The 16480-nt window shown below is 35.1% G+C and overlaps 1 protein-coding gene across 1 annotated transcript in view; it reads right to left on the minus strand.

The window, feature by feature from the left end:
- The window catches only part of LOC138711651 (tyrosine-protein phosphatase non-receptor type 13-like), a 279320-nt gene extending 265160 nt beyond the window's left edge, over nt 1-14160 (minus strand). Inside the window, exons 1-2 of the mRNA XM_069842783.1 lie at nt 14143-14160; nt 13398-13542 (exon numbers count right to left, since the gene is read on the minus strand). Of these exons, the coding sequence (XP_069698884.1) occupies nt 13398-13542; nt 14143-14160 (163 nt within the window). The remainder of the gene's footprint in view (nt 1-13397; nt 13543-14142) is intronic.
- Between the last annotated feature and the right edge of the window lie 2320 nt (nt 14161-16480).

Genomic DNA, 16480 nt, shown 5'->3' on the forward strand with positions numbered 1-16480 from the left:
TTATTTTTTCGCGCTGAGTGACGTGTCTTCAAAACAAATTGCATCGTGATAGAACGGTGAAATGGGTCTCAAAAGATTCGTCTGAACGAGATATAACCTTAAAACACTAAATCATAAGCATCTAAACGGATAGTGAAAAGCTTATAAGTGGGAATCCCGAAAAATAAGTTACTAAAATCTAAGGGCCGTATTCATAGACATTCTTAGCGCGGGCTTCCGGTGGATGATCAGCGAACTAACCTTTTTAGTATTCATAAACCATTGTTAGCGATATGCTATTATATGAATCCTGAATCGATGGCCGGGGCTAGTTTAGCACGCTCGTAGCGCGGGCTAGCGAAAGTCTATGAATAGCACCCGAAATGTCTAAATACGAGTATTTGTAGCTAAAGTCTAAGTCAAAATACAATAGGCTAAACGCATATCGGATGAAAGAGGAGCTTAAGAGGAGTCGATTAAACTCAAATGGTCCAAGTTGAACGATGCAAGGCTTATAGAGAGAGAGCAAGAAAGCTGAAGGGGAGCACTCGAAGAGCCCCAAGCGAACACTTCTACGGCGAGTACGTGCGAACCAATGCAATGGAAGTGGACACTGAATACGATTCAATAGAAGCAAACACACATACCGAGCCAATAAACGTGGTTGGATCTGAAGAAAATATAACACGAATTAAATGAAATTACAGAGCAATAAAACATGTGTTCATTACTTCTCACACCACCATCCCTTACCGCAAACAAAATTATACTAAAGTTAACTTATCTTTCATTTCACATAGCTATCTCCGCGAGAGAAATCCCGACTGGGGACGAATTACTCACACAAACAATCTCGAATACTTTGAAATACTATTACTAAGTGTACGTAATATTAAATGCTACTGATTTATCTTGGTTTTCGTATAAGACAGCCGTGGCGAGAACGTGACTCGCGAGACATTGTGGCTCGCAGTGATAGCTGTGCTTCTAATCTCCGCCAACCCCCACCCTCTCACTCACTGGAGTCAAACTCCGTTCCATTTGTATTTCTCTGACCTGCGTGCCTATGTCTCTCTCGAAACCATGTACGAAAGTTCCAAGTAGGATGGGAGGACGCATTTTTTTGCTGTCAATGTGATGAGATTGTATGACTGTATGATTTGTTCACAAGTATTACGAGGAAAACGTCATTATACTACATGTTATTGATGAAACATTAAAAGGTTAAGTGTTATTGTTGTTATCATCATCATCATCATCATCATCATCTCTGTACGTCGATCCTTTTTCAGCAGATGTACGAATAATGCGGTTAGCTCTTCATTTTGAATTCACTGATTTACTATGTGATGTTAAATGAAAGCTAGATGTAAGGACTTGACAAATGTTGAACTTTCAAATCTTTGCCAAAAAATAAATATCCGAAGCTTCGTTCTTTCTCTTGCTCTGTTGAAGCTATGTTCGCTACAACTTACGTTTATGAAGAATTATTTTCAATAATTAAAATAGTAAAACCCAAATTTAGATCACAACTGACAGACAAATACCTTCGTGATCAACTACGATCGGCAGTAAGTGACAATTCCTGATTTTGAAACTCTGTCGCAGAGACATTCTGAAGACAGTTAATTTTAGGTTGTGATATTGTTCATTTATTGTTCATTTCTTTTTTCGTTACACGTACTAAACATTAGTTTGTAGCCTTGTACTGTACAAAATTATATTTAATTGCTTGACGTAAGGAAAATGAAAATCCGTTAATAAGTCAAACAGTTGCTTCACTTCCCCTTCGGGTGTCCGTCTCCCTCCATAGGTGATATGCACGTTGCAGGTTACACAATGGCTCGGCGCACGATTACATTTTCGCCACCGCTGGTATAAGACTACAAATAGGCCTATCTATAAACATTTGTTTTACAAATGCGCTAGAACGAAGCAATATAAACACTGGCTGATAGAAAAATCAGAACACTCAAAACATAATTTAAATTATATCCTCAAACTGCGGACAGAAAATAGAGAACCACCAATGGTGGCCACAAACAGATTACCATTATGATGCATGAAACGGATTCAATTCGCCTTACAGCATGAAGAAGAGGAAGAACAATAAGAAATCATGATAACCAGTGTTCGAATTCAAGGAACTGAGGAATTTCCCCGCCCCTTCTTGACTTTTTCCCCCAATTCCTGCATTCCTGTGTCCATTCCCAACATGGGGAAAAAAATTTCTCTCTCTGAATATAGCCCTAATATGTTGTAATATTATTAGTACTACCCCGGCCTGAATAGCGATATTTCTCCTGAAATAGCATTTCCGAAAACCTACTTTCATTTTCTATGCAGCGGTCAAGACATTTTTTCTCTAGAATAAATTTTCTATAGTGAGCTTAATCAGAATATATTTTATAATCAAATTATCATCTGGTTTTCAGTACTTAAAAATTATCCTTTAATACAAAAGTAGTATATTAAAGCATTTTAGACTTTTTTTATAAATGCAAAAATACTATGTGTTTGTTCTCATAAATCTTAGTTTTTATTTGATAAAGCATGATGTGCGGGTCTGATAAGCAACTTTCATTAATTAAAATGGGAATGTTTGTTTTCATTGTTTTCATAATACAATTTCGTAATTGATTTGTGAATTATCTACAGCTATTAGTCTAACTCATAAGGTAGGACAGAAAAAGTTATAACGGTACCAGAAATTCAAAATACCATGTCACGTGCCACAGCAGGCTACTATTAAAATGAACGTTAACGACAATAATACAAACTTAACTTTGTAACAATAAACTTAAAAACCGAATATGTTATAATTTGTAGAGAGAGAGAAATAAATCGTCCGGCCTTAATTAAGGATGACCACGAGGATCCGGAAATTAATAGCGAATAAAAATATAATTAATTAAATGTGAGTATTGTTATAAAAATAAAATGTAATAATTAAGCACTGATTATCAATTATAAAATAAAATCTTAGAAGTTGACTTTGAAATTATACTTATAAATAAAAGATTTTATTTAAAATTAGCATATCCTTAATTAAGGCCTTCTGAGTTGTATAAATGAAATTGTATAATCAGCAGAGAATCTTTAAGAATTTGTGAGATGATTTTTTGAATTTCAAAAGATGATATTGATAGGCTAATTGTTTTAAAAAATTATATGTACATTTTGATAAAGAACTCCGAGCACCAAAAATAAACCTGTCACTGACCAATTGAAGAGAGGGATGTTATACTTGGCACTAAGGTAGGGAATACAAAATTCAAAAATGACCCTCTTTTCATGATCAACCTGATGAGCTTCGTTTAGATCTCTCTCCATACTTAAAGAAATTAAAATGTATGTCAACGAGAAATTCCCCCCTATTTAAAATGTTTATCAATTCGTACATTGACCATAACTACAATGGAAAAAAGAAAAGGTTGAGTTGTCGGGGCATGATCTTTTATTAGTGGCTTTACGGATACGCAATAAAAGAAATGGAAACCTACACGGCTACAAGGTGTAATTGGTATAGAAATAAAACAATTGCTGGTAATAGGAATCGTGCTCCAGAACAAAAAAGTCTAATGACAATTTTCGAAATCTCAAGTTCAAATTGAAAACAAAAATCTACGTTTTCAGGTCAGGTAATACAATTAAGAAATAAAAAAAAAAAACATTTTTGATTATTATTTACCTTTCCTTTTCAAAACCATACACTAAAGCAGATATAATAGTCTTAACTATTTTTTAAAGTATTTAGCACAGTTGATATCAACAGCTGAAAATTGGCATCAGTTAGCTAAATGATGACTTTAAGAAGTAAATTAGCTCTTAATTCATTAATAACTTAAATATACCATTAAATAGGTTCTTAACTCGAAGTTTTAATGCAATGTTAAATAATTAACAGGCTAATAATTAATTCAAGAACTTAGGACGCTTCATGACGCTATCAGCTAACCATAACAGTATACCGTCTGTTTCTCTATACATGAATTCAATCGTATTTTGTCGCATTCTAAATTAAATTATCTTTTCATAAAATATTCCACTCAGAAATTATCATTAATTACGGGGAAACTACTGAGATTCTCAAGCAAACTTTATTAAGATTTTTTTTTTTTTTGTAAATACGATATCTATCATCTATCAAAATTTCAGTAGGCTCTATTTATACTGTTTACACCTTGTATAAATAATTTCCACTTCGAGACTTCGATATTCACATTTTTTCCTTTGCCCAATGCAAAATGGTGACAACAGAGCCCTAAATTATCATAAACTGAAAAGAAATGCACTTTTTGATAGTGTCCACCATGAGATGACTGGACTGGATTAAACTGATGAAAACGAAAAACAAGATGGTGATACATACTATCAAAATTCCTATTTGTGGCGTCATGAATTAATTACTGAAACAAAACACGTAAAGAAATGTGTATATGTGTATTTCGTTTGCTTGTCGTTATTAATTTCTTTACTCTTGAACTATCGTCGTCGCTATCGTTTCTTAACCAAACACACAAAACCACATCTGAGACGGTCATATTAGTGAATTTCACAACATTTTCAATGGTTAAAACAAATATTTTAGCATGTGTTTCATTCTAAATCCCCACAAAAAAAATAGTAAGAAAAAAATATCCGTCACTCGCATGAAGAACTGTTTTTCACACTGCGAAACCACACAAAACTATATTGCTATCGTAAAAACACATAAATCACAGGTAACAATATTGATACCTACAGCTTGCCACATCCATGCCGGCAGACAACGTCGCGTTATCACGCGTTACATAACGACATAGCGAAACGACCGCACTCACTAGCACTGTTAACAGAGTTCAACTCGACTGCTGGGCCGAACTCGCCTAGCCTGTTCTTATTCCAAGAGGACAACCTGGTCTGGCTTGGCCGATGCCAACACGCGGATTAGAGCTATAGTCAGATCAGTCTGACTCCTCCGCCGCGTAGGTTAGTGTTTCTCAAACTGTGGTCCGCGGTTCACTACGCATTTTACGTAGTAATACAGCGTTTATATTTTAATTATACAGGGACATCATTTTATTTTTACTTGCATTTTTATTGTACCTGCATTTCTGACTGTACTTCACTCCCACCTCTTCATTAATGTCCTTGCTCCCGTCAGACACACAAACTTACGGCCGCTGTTGCGTTCGAAGTCTTCAAGCAGTGAAGTAAACACTGCAGTGTATAGTGTGTTTCAGAAATATGGTTGCGTTTTCTATAGAAGAAAGAACCTATATTAATAATATCGTACTAAAAAATTATATTGAAGAAACGATAAAGTCAATTTCAGAGAATATAATTCAAAATGTTTTTAATAATATGCGTAAAGAATTGAAGCCTGCATTGTAATGAACGGCAACCATTTTCAGCAACTTGTTTAAAAATTCATATTAGCTTATTTTGAATTGAGGTGGCTAGAAGCAAAGGAATGCTAGTGACATTTGTAATAACATGAATTAAGTGCATGCAGTGTAAGCTAAAGTATCTAAAATTTTAGTGGCAAAGGGATATTTTAATCGCATCACACATTAAAATTTAAATAAAAATTTCACCGGTTTTACGAAAGCTTAAATATTTAATCCCCATTTTCTCAAAAGTAACTTAAGTGCACTTACAGCCCTTTACTTATGACCCCCTCAATTTAAATGCACTCTCTATATTGTATGTTAACATCAATAATTAATATGCTAAATAAAGTAGACATTACATAACGAACATAGCCGCCTGAAAAGTTGAGTTTTTAGAAAAAAATGTTACTACTCTACTGTATTTTGATAAATTCCGTAAAAGTGATAATCAAACTGAAAATAGTAATATCCTATTTCCCTACAACATAAATGGATACACTACTTTTCTCTCCTCCTATAGCTAGTAAAATGATTTGTTTACATATTGCACTAGTAACATCAAACTCCTGTAATGGAAGGGGGTAACAGTGTTTCCGAGTATAGCCAGGTTAATGTTAAAAAGTTGGTAAAAATAAAGTGATGTCCCTGTATATTATTTCTATTAAAAAAATACAATATATATAAATAGAAATAGAATAAAATAACAGTAAATATTAAAAAAAAAGGTGAATGTAGAGTATCCAACGCCCACTGAACGAATATTTCACTTTTATCACTGCCAATGTTGCGCTATAATCGTATATGCAAGGTAGGCTATAACAAAAACCTAAACTAACCAAACCTAACCTGTCAAAGAAGCAACAAGTTATACTAAATATGTGTAAAATTGGCCTATGTCTCTATAATGGGCGGGACATAAGTAACATTGACCAAAAAAACAAGGATATAATGACTTATAATAAATTTGAAGACAGAGTGAGCAGTGATCGTGTTCGGCCGCAGTTCAGAACCATATTTATCACGAGATGAGTACAGAAATAAACTACAAACCAAAATATAGTAAGAGCTACAATGAAATATCACATATGCTATAATAATGTAGTATTAAGACAGAGAAGAATTTACGTAATTTTGTTCGTTAATCAACTAGAACAATTTATGGAAAAAAGCTAAATAATATGGAATATAATTAATTATATAATTATATACACACAAGGTGTAGGCCTAACAAAAAAAATGGGGAAAACTTCAGATATGGGTTCCTCATACGTATAGAAGAGAAAATGGTTATATCAATATGAGTCAGAAAGTTTCTGAATAAGGCTTGCAAATATGATCATAATGCACTCCAGTACGTTAGTTTGTTGGAATTATTTTAAGGCACTCTGTTACATTTCCTTTCATTAACTGTTGAAAATGCCCACCTACTGTCTGAACATATACATCTAAGGACTTGTAAACAGAATGCACCAAAATAATTCCAGCAAACATACGTAATGGGGTGCACTGTGATTAAAAGTGCAAGCCCAACCCAGAAACCAAGCATTTCCGGACTTATGTATATATAAGATATTCCGAAGTTTGAGAGTACTAACATAATATAGGCTAATCAATTTAAAATGTTATGTTTCATTTAATGACGCTCGGAACTGCAGAGATTATATCAGCGTCGCCAGATGTGCCGGAATTTTGTCCCGCAGGAGTTCTTTTACACACCAGTAAATCTACTGACATGAGCCTGTCGCATTTAAGCACACTTAAATGCCATCGACCTGGCCCGGGATCGAACCAGCAACCTTGGGCATAGGAGGCCAGCGCTATACCAACTCGCCAACCAGGTCGACTAATCAATTTATATACATATAAATTTACTTAACGAAATTGAAAGTATTAACACATTTTTACTTTTATTTATATTTCAGTGGGCAACATATTAAAAGTTCTGGATATAATTTAGCTTCAGAATTATATAACCGAGGGCCAAAATTAATGCCGTGCTTTAAACCAACAGCTGTGGAATATTTAGGTTCTACAATGTTAAATTAGGGCCTATCATAATTTCCCCTTGTACCACAATCATATGCCTGTAATATATACTTATTTCGATTTTATGATAAATTTTAATAGCGTATATTTATAGATTCGTTCAATATATTAAAGTTAACCTTATGCTTCCATTATGTAAATTTTATTTCTAATTATTTTAGCTATTTCTGAAGTGCCTTGATTTTTAATAACCACATATATTCATATTAACTACTGTAACTCGTTGCACAAATGATTGCTGATTTCGAGAGAGACATTGGCGCTGCGTTATCTATCTCCTACGCAGTGTTTATGCTTTAGTTCGCCTACTGGCCGCCGGCAATCATTCGTGCAACAAGTAATACTTTTCCCAGTTTTACTTTGCTGTTTTTCCGTGGAGAATGAAATGAATTTCTTTCGGTAGGCGTCAGCAGCGAAATTGAACCAGACGGCTGCAAGACAGGAGTTCGCGTGGTAAATTGAAGTCACAGATCTTAGCTTTTGTGAAGACATACACAATCGGACAGGTACAGTTGAGGAGGCAAGACCTGTCCTGTGGCCTTGTCATTTGCCGTGGTTATATCACCAATGGATATGAAGGGGGAAGTTAGGTTTTAATCTGAGATGAACTTCCATGTCAGTAGATTCGTATAATATTAACCATCATGAAACAAACTCTCTTTCTGTTAGCTCCTTATTTTCCCTCTCCCGCAGCTCACATGCCAGGTCTCGCCTCCTCATCTATAGATGAAGCAACAACATAGAAATTCTGCAGCAATGGTAGGAAGATAATGAATGATACACGAAATGAAAACATTCGTAGAAAAATTTGCCAGTGAATAGTCCTACATCTTTGTTCGAGGTACAATTCAGGAAAATATAGAATATTTTTAGTCTAACATGAAATTCAAGAAGTCTCTGCTAGATGATCTGTTGAGTGTTGTTTAATTTACTTGTAAGTGAGTAAGTGACGAACGTTATCTAACAAACAACTAGCGTCATTTGCATATGGAATATGCACAGAAGTGTGGTAACCTATTTTGTACAAAAATATTTATGTATCGGTAACATTTCTCGGTATACAAAATAAAATAATGTATGTTAATCACTTATTTTTATTATTTACAAACGGGAACCTCAAATCATGTATGTATGTATGTATGTATGTATGTATGCATGTATTCACACTGCAAATGGGTATATACCCGGTGGCAGTGGTAACTAATTACACTCAATAATGACAATAATAAACACAATTAATAATAAATTAATACTATTACTACTAATAATTAATACTAAATAATAATAATAATAATAATAATAATAATGAAACAACAACAACAACAACAACAGGGAGCATCCTAAATTAAAAGAAGCACGATCACTTAAAATAACATTTAAAGTAAATCTAATTTGTATCTTAACCATAAGTTCGAACTAAAACCCACGAGTATGATACGTTCATACCTGCACAAGTACCTTTCAGCACTACACTCATTTCGCTGACAACTCACTCACTGCACTGAAACTACGTCACATTTCACTGATTCTATCCTGATTTCACTAACCCTTCAAAAACATTTCACTGTTCAAATACTTTGCACTGCCACTATAAACTATAAAGCTTCACTGACAGGAACACACTTCACACTTCACTGACACAACACACTTCTTCACTGATACAATACTTCAATAACAAATATCAATTACACCCTTTAAATAGTATGAATAATATACCACCATCTATTAGTAAAGTCCTTAAGCCTATTTTTAAATACATTTCATATCCTTAATGATAAAAAAATACATATATTAAACAATAAAAACCATATCTCTAAAGATAAAAATAACAATGAAATACGAAACAATGAAATATAAACGTGTTCAAGCAAACAACAAGATTCTGTAAATCCCCTGTCACCGTTTCTTAAATTAAAATCTGACAGTATCTGGCAGGAATAGAAATCAATTTGCTGAGGCAAAATTATTACGATATTACACTATATTGCAATTTGCTCTACCTTCGCTTCGTGTATGCATGGAAGGTGTATGATGATATTTCATCAACATATGAGCTCCTAATAATTCACCAGGTTCGTTCGCGGCAATCTAATTTAAACTGCCGGATCTAACGGCTGAGTGGACACGTTTGTTGCCATTTTGGCGTAAAATCTCTGAAATCAGGCAAATAACAGGCAAATAATGAAGAGTGAAATATATAGATTAAATAACATCCGCCTTAATTAAAGGCAAAGACCGCTTGCTATACTGTGTACATAATCCGTCGGAGCGTAAAATCAAATGCTTTGTAGTTAATTCCAAAATGGATTAGATTTATTAAAGGACTTCAGAGTAAATTACAGGACGTATTATATCATGATTACAATCAAGTTTATAATTAATTCGGTTATTATCTTTTTTAAACTTGAAAGCATTGTTATTTCCTTTCAATTGGTTATTGACAAAGTGATAGTAAGTCCAATGGTGGGACTGTCACCTCATTACTTCTGGATCAGCTAAAGTATTTCCTTAACATAAGATATAGAGTGCTATGCATAGACATTTCGCTAGCCCGCGCTACGAGCGTGCTACACTAGCTCCGGTTATCGACTGGTTACTTGTACAGGATTCATATCATATCGCTAACACTGGTTTATGAATACGAAGAATGTTATTTCGCTGATCATCCACTGGAAGCCCGCAATAAGAATGTCTATGAATACGACCCATAATGACTACACTTCCATGATACGGTCCCCAAAGTCTCGTCCGCTAAAACAGGTTGCACCACGAGAAGGTGAGGATGGTATTAGGATGGGAGATGTGACAGCAGGCCTATATTATCTTTTAAATATCTTTGCATGATATTATGATTTGGAAAGACACGGTTTTCAGACGTAAAAATTATATTTGTATGGACAATGACATTTTAAAAGAAATTAGTACATTCTAGACTAGACGGCATTTCGGAAGGCGGTCAGCTGCTACATGCGCCGTAGCATTTCTGGTATGTGACGTCACAAGCTTGTACAGTAGAACCAATCGGAATCAGTCTGTAACAAGTACTTCCCAAGTTCGTTTGTTCACATGTGAGTGTTTCAGTACATTGAATAAGTAAAACTAACATTTACTGTGTGTGTGTGAGATAAATAAATGGAAGAAGAGACTGTAAAAAGACAAGTACTGCACAAACTGGTGCAGAAAATAGTGTTTAAGGTGTATAATTATTTTAAAAACGTTGACGAGCAGAACGCTGCCGGCCATCTTGATGCTGGCTACAACGTTGCCAACGCGCAAGAAACGACTGCAGAAGCATGTAGTGTAGAATTGAGAACCGTATAAAGAATATTGTTAGAGAAGGAAAGAGGATTTGTTTGGTGTCATGCTTACAGTGATCAACGGCTAAGGTCATTATTGTCTTTTGATAATTTAAATTCCCTCCTGCGCTATTTATTTTGCACTTGCTCGTGAAGTACGATGTGACAATGTTATACGCTGCCTTGCTCTCTCTATCTGTCTCTCTCGAAGCAAACGCTACCAGACTACCGCCTTCCGAATTGCCGTCGACTCTAGTGTAAATAATCTGATATGCATGTGCAATTTTGTGAGGAGGGAGCCAGGAGTATGTTCCTATGGCGACCAAATGCCGTCATGCAGAGCGCTTTATTAGTTTCAGAAATGTCCACCGGCACAGATATATTAAATAAATATTACCATGGGTAGATATTGTAGTGTCATGCATAAGTTGTCAAGGTATCGGTTGCTAAGGATCTAGTTGTTGTTTATGTGTTGTTTGATTTTGATAAAGTTCTTGTCCATAAATGGTGAATTATATATTAAAAATATGTATGGAATAATGCTTGTGGCAAAGGTGAACACACTTTGAAATGTCAAAATAAAAGCATCCTGATTTGTGAAGCAGCATTTCATGAAACCATCCTGGTATATCAAGCAACATTTCATGAAATCATCGTGATTTATCAAACAACATTTCATCCAATCATCCTGAATTATCAAGTAAAATTTCATCCAATGTTGTAAATAAACAGGTCACACTATTTTCACCTCCGCGTGGGTTTACATTTGAAGAGCTAGAATCATGAAAAACATAGTGTTCTTAATATACTCATCAAAATCATCTTGCTAACAAAGAAATCCATTGACGATACGTAACCTCTCACTTGTTGAGTTCCGTTCCGTCTCAGCCATTTATGACAAATCCTATTGGCAAAATGATAAATGCTATTGAGAAAATTTGCCTTTCCCTTCACTTTAAATTCCCTTTTTGAGCGCAAATTGCTCTTCAGCTCTTTATTGGTCAAGAACAATAACCAAGAGAGTCAAAATTGGTAACAACGAAACCAACAGACAGGTAACCCTTTTCCTACCTATCTAGTAATAAAGCAGACGTGTAGTCCCTAAGCGTTGCATGTTTCTCCATCTAAAATAGGGTACAATAACCAAAAAATCTCGTACCAGCATGAAAATATATTCACAAGTTCAACGAAATTCAGTAGGTAGATTAATAGCCTATCTATTTTACTATTATTCAACTTCTTTAACAGCTTCTGATACTCAAATTTCATAAAGTCTAGTTTAAAATAATTGTTGACATTTAAAGGGCGCTTGCCTGCCGATCCGTTGTTGCGCTCCGGTGTGGGTTCGATTCCCGCTTGGGTTGATTAACTGGTTGGTTTTTTCCGAGGTTTTCCCCAACCGTAAGGTGAATGTCAGGTAATCTATGGCGAATCCTCAGTCTCATCTCGCCAAATAGGCCTACCATCTCGTTATCACCAATTACATCGACCCTAAATGACCTAGTCGTTGATACAGCATCGTTAAATAACCAACTAAAATACTTTCAAAAGTCACAGATTCTTGTATCTGTAGTCCTCGGGAAAACTAGCACAAGTCAAAAATGTTAATTTTACAGGAGAAGGAAAAAAACTGTCTTCACACTGGTTTATGTCGATTTGATTTTCGTCTGTATGAATTACTGTAATGGGAAAAATACTTATGTCTCTTTTCCCAAGCGAGCAGATGTTCCGTAAGTTGTCAATAAATTAATAAAAATGTTTGTGGAAACTGGAAACTGACTTGTGCCACTTTTCCCGAGCATTGCAGATATAGTAGGTTAAATAACGTTTTCACAAAATTAAGATATACTGGTCGACATAGCGAACATGGGTACCGGGTTGATGGCGCTGCTGTTGCTCGGTTAAGTGGAGTTTGTCGCAATAGCTAGCGCTACCAACGGTCACGTAAATGACATCCCTAAACTTTAAACGCTGCTGACTATAAGTCAGTCTGAAAACAGCGATGAAGGATATCCCTATGTAAGGTGAGCTAAAATGTCTTCTAACCAACGACCCGTTTTACGCAGGTAGGCTAGGCGTATTGCTTATAATGTCATAAAATATTGTGGCATGAAGGTGTATTGCTTATAATGTCATAAAATATTGTGGCATGAAAAAGGCGGAAGGTGAAACAGCGATTCCTTTAAACTAAGCAACAAACCGGTTATTGTAGCTGGTAATCATAAAATAAAATTATATTATAAATATTAGTTGCAACAAACCTCCACTGTTATGTTTTACAAATATATTATTAGCGGTCTTTCTCCATTGTTGGTAACCCTGGATAACAGCGAGTTGTATGTCAAGACGTATGACGTCACACGGTATTTATTTATTTATATTTATTTATTTATTTATTTATTCTGGTGTAGTTAAGGCCATCAGGCCTTCTCTTCCACAACACCAGGAATACAAATAGTCGCCAGTCGCATATTAGCTACTCATGTTTACTGTGTCGACCAGTAAATTGTTGAACTTAATTATTTGTTTTCTTATGTCAGAAATGTGTAGCTAACGGTACAAATTTTCTTTTTTCTTTTCTTTTTACCAAACTTGCAAATGTCCCCGAAAGAAAGGCAAAAGGTAAACATTTCCCTTTTTCCCTTTCTCTTAAAATCGACAACTAAATTTCCCGAAAAAAGGTAAATTTCTCTCGACTTACCATCACTGGTCTCTGCACACACAGACTGTGCAGAGTTTCTCGACCGAGTGTACCGGCGAGGCACGACCTGCTGCAGGTTATGAGCGCTTGCCAAGACCGAGCGATCCTCCAACACTCCCTGTCTGCCGATAAGGCAATAAATAAGCTATGTTGGTCTCAAAAACACTGACCATGGACTTCCAGATTACGGTCATGGCACAGCCTACCGCAGAATATTTGCAAACGCATGGTGACATTCTCCAAAGTGTTAGCTCAGCTGGAAACTGAGGACTGGTTAAACGTTTATGTAAGTGGGTTTACAAATACTTGAACGTTCATCACAAGCATGCGTACATAAATGCCAGAATTTTATACATTAAAAAAAAATTTCTACTTTTCATCGTTGCATAAATATAATCATAAAACGGATATCAACACATGCTTACAATGTGGAAATATTTGTCTTTGTAAACCTGCAAAACTCACTTTATCCCATTGAGACAAGGCCTTAAAATAATATTTTTCTGCAAAGTCAACCTAAGTCTTTGAACATATTATTTATAAATCTTACTTAAGTTATACTTCATGCCCTCATTTTCAAATACAGTAGAGTCCCGATTATCCAGACTATAAGGGCGGAGGACAATCCGGATAAACAAAAATCCGGATAATATACATAGTAGGATGAGAGCACCATGTGGCTTTTGACACACTAATCTTAAAGGGAGAAAAGTCGGACCCAGTAATGTAGAAATACGTTACTCACATATACTAATTCATTCATAGTGTTTTGCCCAAGGGCAGGTCTTTCACTGCAAACCCAGCATTCTCCAGTTCATTTTTTTGCCTTCCTCTTAATTTCCGCATATGATCCATGTATCTTAATGTCGTTGTCTATTATTTGATATGTTCTTCTGCCCCGAACTATTCTCCCATTCACCATTCCTTCCAGTGCATCCTTCGAAAGGCAGTTTCTTCTCAATCAGCGATCCAGACTATACCTTTTTCTCTTCCTGATCAGTTTCAGCATCATTCTTTCTTCACCCACTACTTCCAACACAGCTTCGTTTCTTATTCTGTCTCTCCATTTCCCACGCTCCATTCTTCTCCATATTCACATTTCAAATGCTTCTAGTCGCTTCTCTTTACTTCGTCGTAATGTCCATGCTTCTGCCTCACACAATGATACACTCCACACAAAGCACTTCACTAATATCTTCCTTAGTTCTTTTTCCAGAGCTTCCTTTGCCATTGTTATCCTTCTTTTGATTTCCTGGCAGCAGTTCATGTTACTGCTTACAGTACACCCCAAGTATTTGAAGCTGTCCACTTGCTCTACTGCCTCATTTAGAATTCGCAAGTTTATCTTCTTTGCTTTTCTTCCTATAACCATGATCTTCGTCTTGATACATTTACCTTCATCCCATATAGCGCAGTGAGCTTAAAAATAAATTCTGAGGGTTATAGTGGCAGAGAAATGAGATAGATTGAGAGTGAACGGGTGTGAGTTATAGTGAACATCCTAAATTGCTTGTAATGGGATCTAGGCTAGCGATTTGAGGTTAATATAGTAGTACAAGTACAAGTACAATTCTACGGAATAATAAGAGTGTAATTGATATTTTCTTATTTTAAATGTTGTAACACTGAAGAAGTGTATTGTGTCTGTGAAGTGTGTTTGTGTCAGTGAAGTTCTACATTTTACAGTGATAGTGCAAAGTATTTGAACTGTGAAATGTTTTTGAAGTGTTAGTGAAATCAGGATAGTGTCAGCGAAATATTTCATAGTTCCAGTGCAGTGAGTGAATTGATAGCGAAATGAGTGTAGTGCTGAAAGGTACTTGTGCATGTATAAACACATCATATATATACCCTTGGTTGTAAGTTATAACTTAAGATATAAATTAGATTTACTTTAATTAATGATGTTATGTTAAGCGATTCATTTAATTTAGGATGCTCCTTGTTAATATTATTATATATTACTATTATTATTTATTATTAATATTATGAATTGTAATTTATTATTAATTTTAATTATTGAGTGTAATTAGTTACCACTACCACCGGGTATTTACCCATTTGCAGTGTGAATAAATGCATACATACATATATTGCTCACAGCTGTCATTTAGCTCCAGTAGCATAAACAAGTTTTTATTCATAGTATAGTAAATATGTAATTGATTTTTAAAAACTTTGTTGTTGTTGTCCAGTACTGTATATACTCGTACGTATACTGTAACTAAAAAAAAGCGGTCCGGATAACATGAAAGGCCGGATAATCGAAGTCCGGATAATCGGGATTGTAATGTATAGACTGTTATCTTTCCTATTTGTCTGAGGATGGGATATTAAGTTTTGTGCACATAGAAAAGGAGTATAAGCGCTATGAAGTGTAAAAAGTCCGAAAGAGTGGTAGAGGATTCCAAGTTAATACGGACAGGTGAAAATGTATGGAGTTGATTGGATGTGCAAGAACTAAAATAAATTTTCAATCAGTGATGTCAATAAAACTCACGCAAGTGTGAATTCTGCATTTCTGCAAGGATTGTAAGTCCATTGGTCACAAAAATGCCTATCTGCATTTAACTCCTATTCAGCTGTCTTGAAGAGAAAACTGAAACAAGTTCCAAACTCCAACAATGCAGAAACTGTTCTAATAAAATTGTATCAGTCGGGAGAAGAGGAAGGATGTGAAAAGACTGCTGAAATATTCTGTCAACTTGAACAATGACAAGAAAGCACTCAGGGATAGTGAAACAGAACATGAGCTGTGCTTAAGTGATGAGAAAAATTTCATTTAATGATCCTGCAGCACTGAATAGACACACGTAAAGTTAATGAAAGACAAAATGTTATTATTCAGTAAATACCCTACAATAAATATGGCTTAAGAATTTTTTCTTCTAGAAATACATTACTCTTAGGGCACGCTCTGGGTTCGAAGCCAAAAACGAACATGTCTTTAATTTTAGTACGTTTTTTGTGAATGGTAAAACCAATTGAGTATCACTAAAACAAATTTAATTTTTAATATACAAAATGTAGCATAAGGTTTTCGAGTTTCTTGCAAATTAATATAAAAACGTTACAGGTGGTGT

The sequence above is a fragment of the Periplaneta americana genome, chromosome 13 (assembly GCF_040183065.1).
Source record: "Periplaneta americana isolate PAMFEO1 chromosome 13, P.americana_PAMFEO1_priV1, whole genome shotgun sequence".
NCBI lineage: Eukaryota > Metazoa > Arthropoda > Insecta > Blattodea > Blattidae > Periplaneta > Periplaneta americana.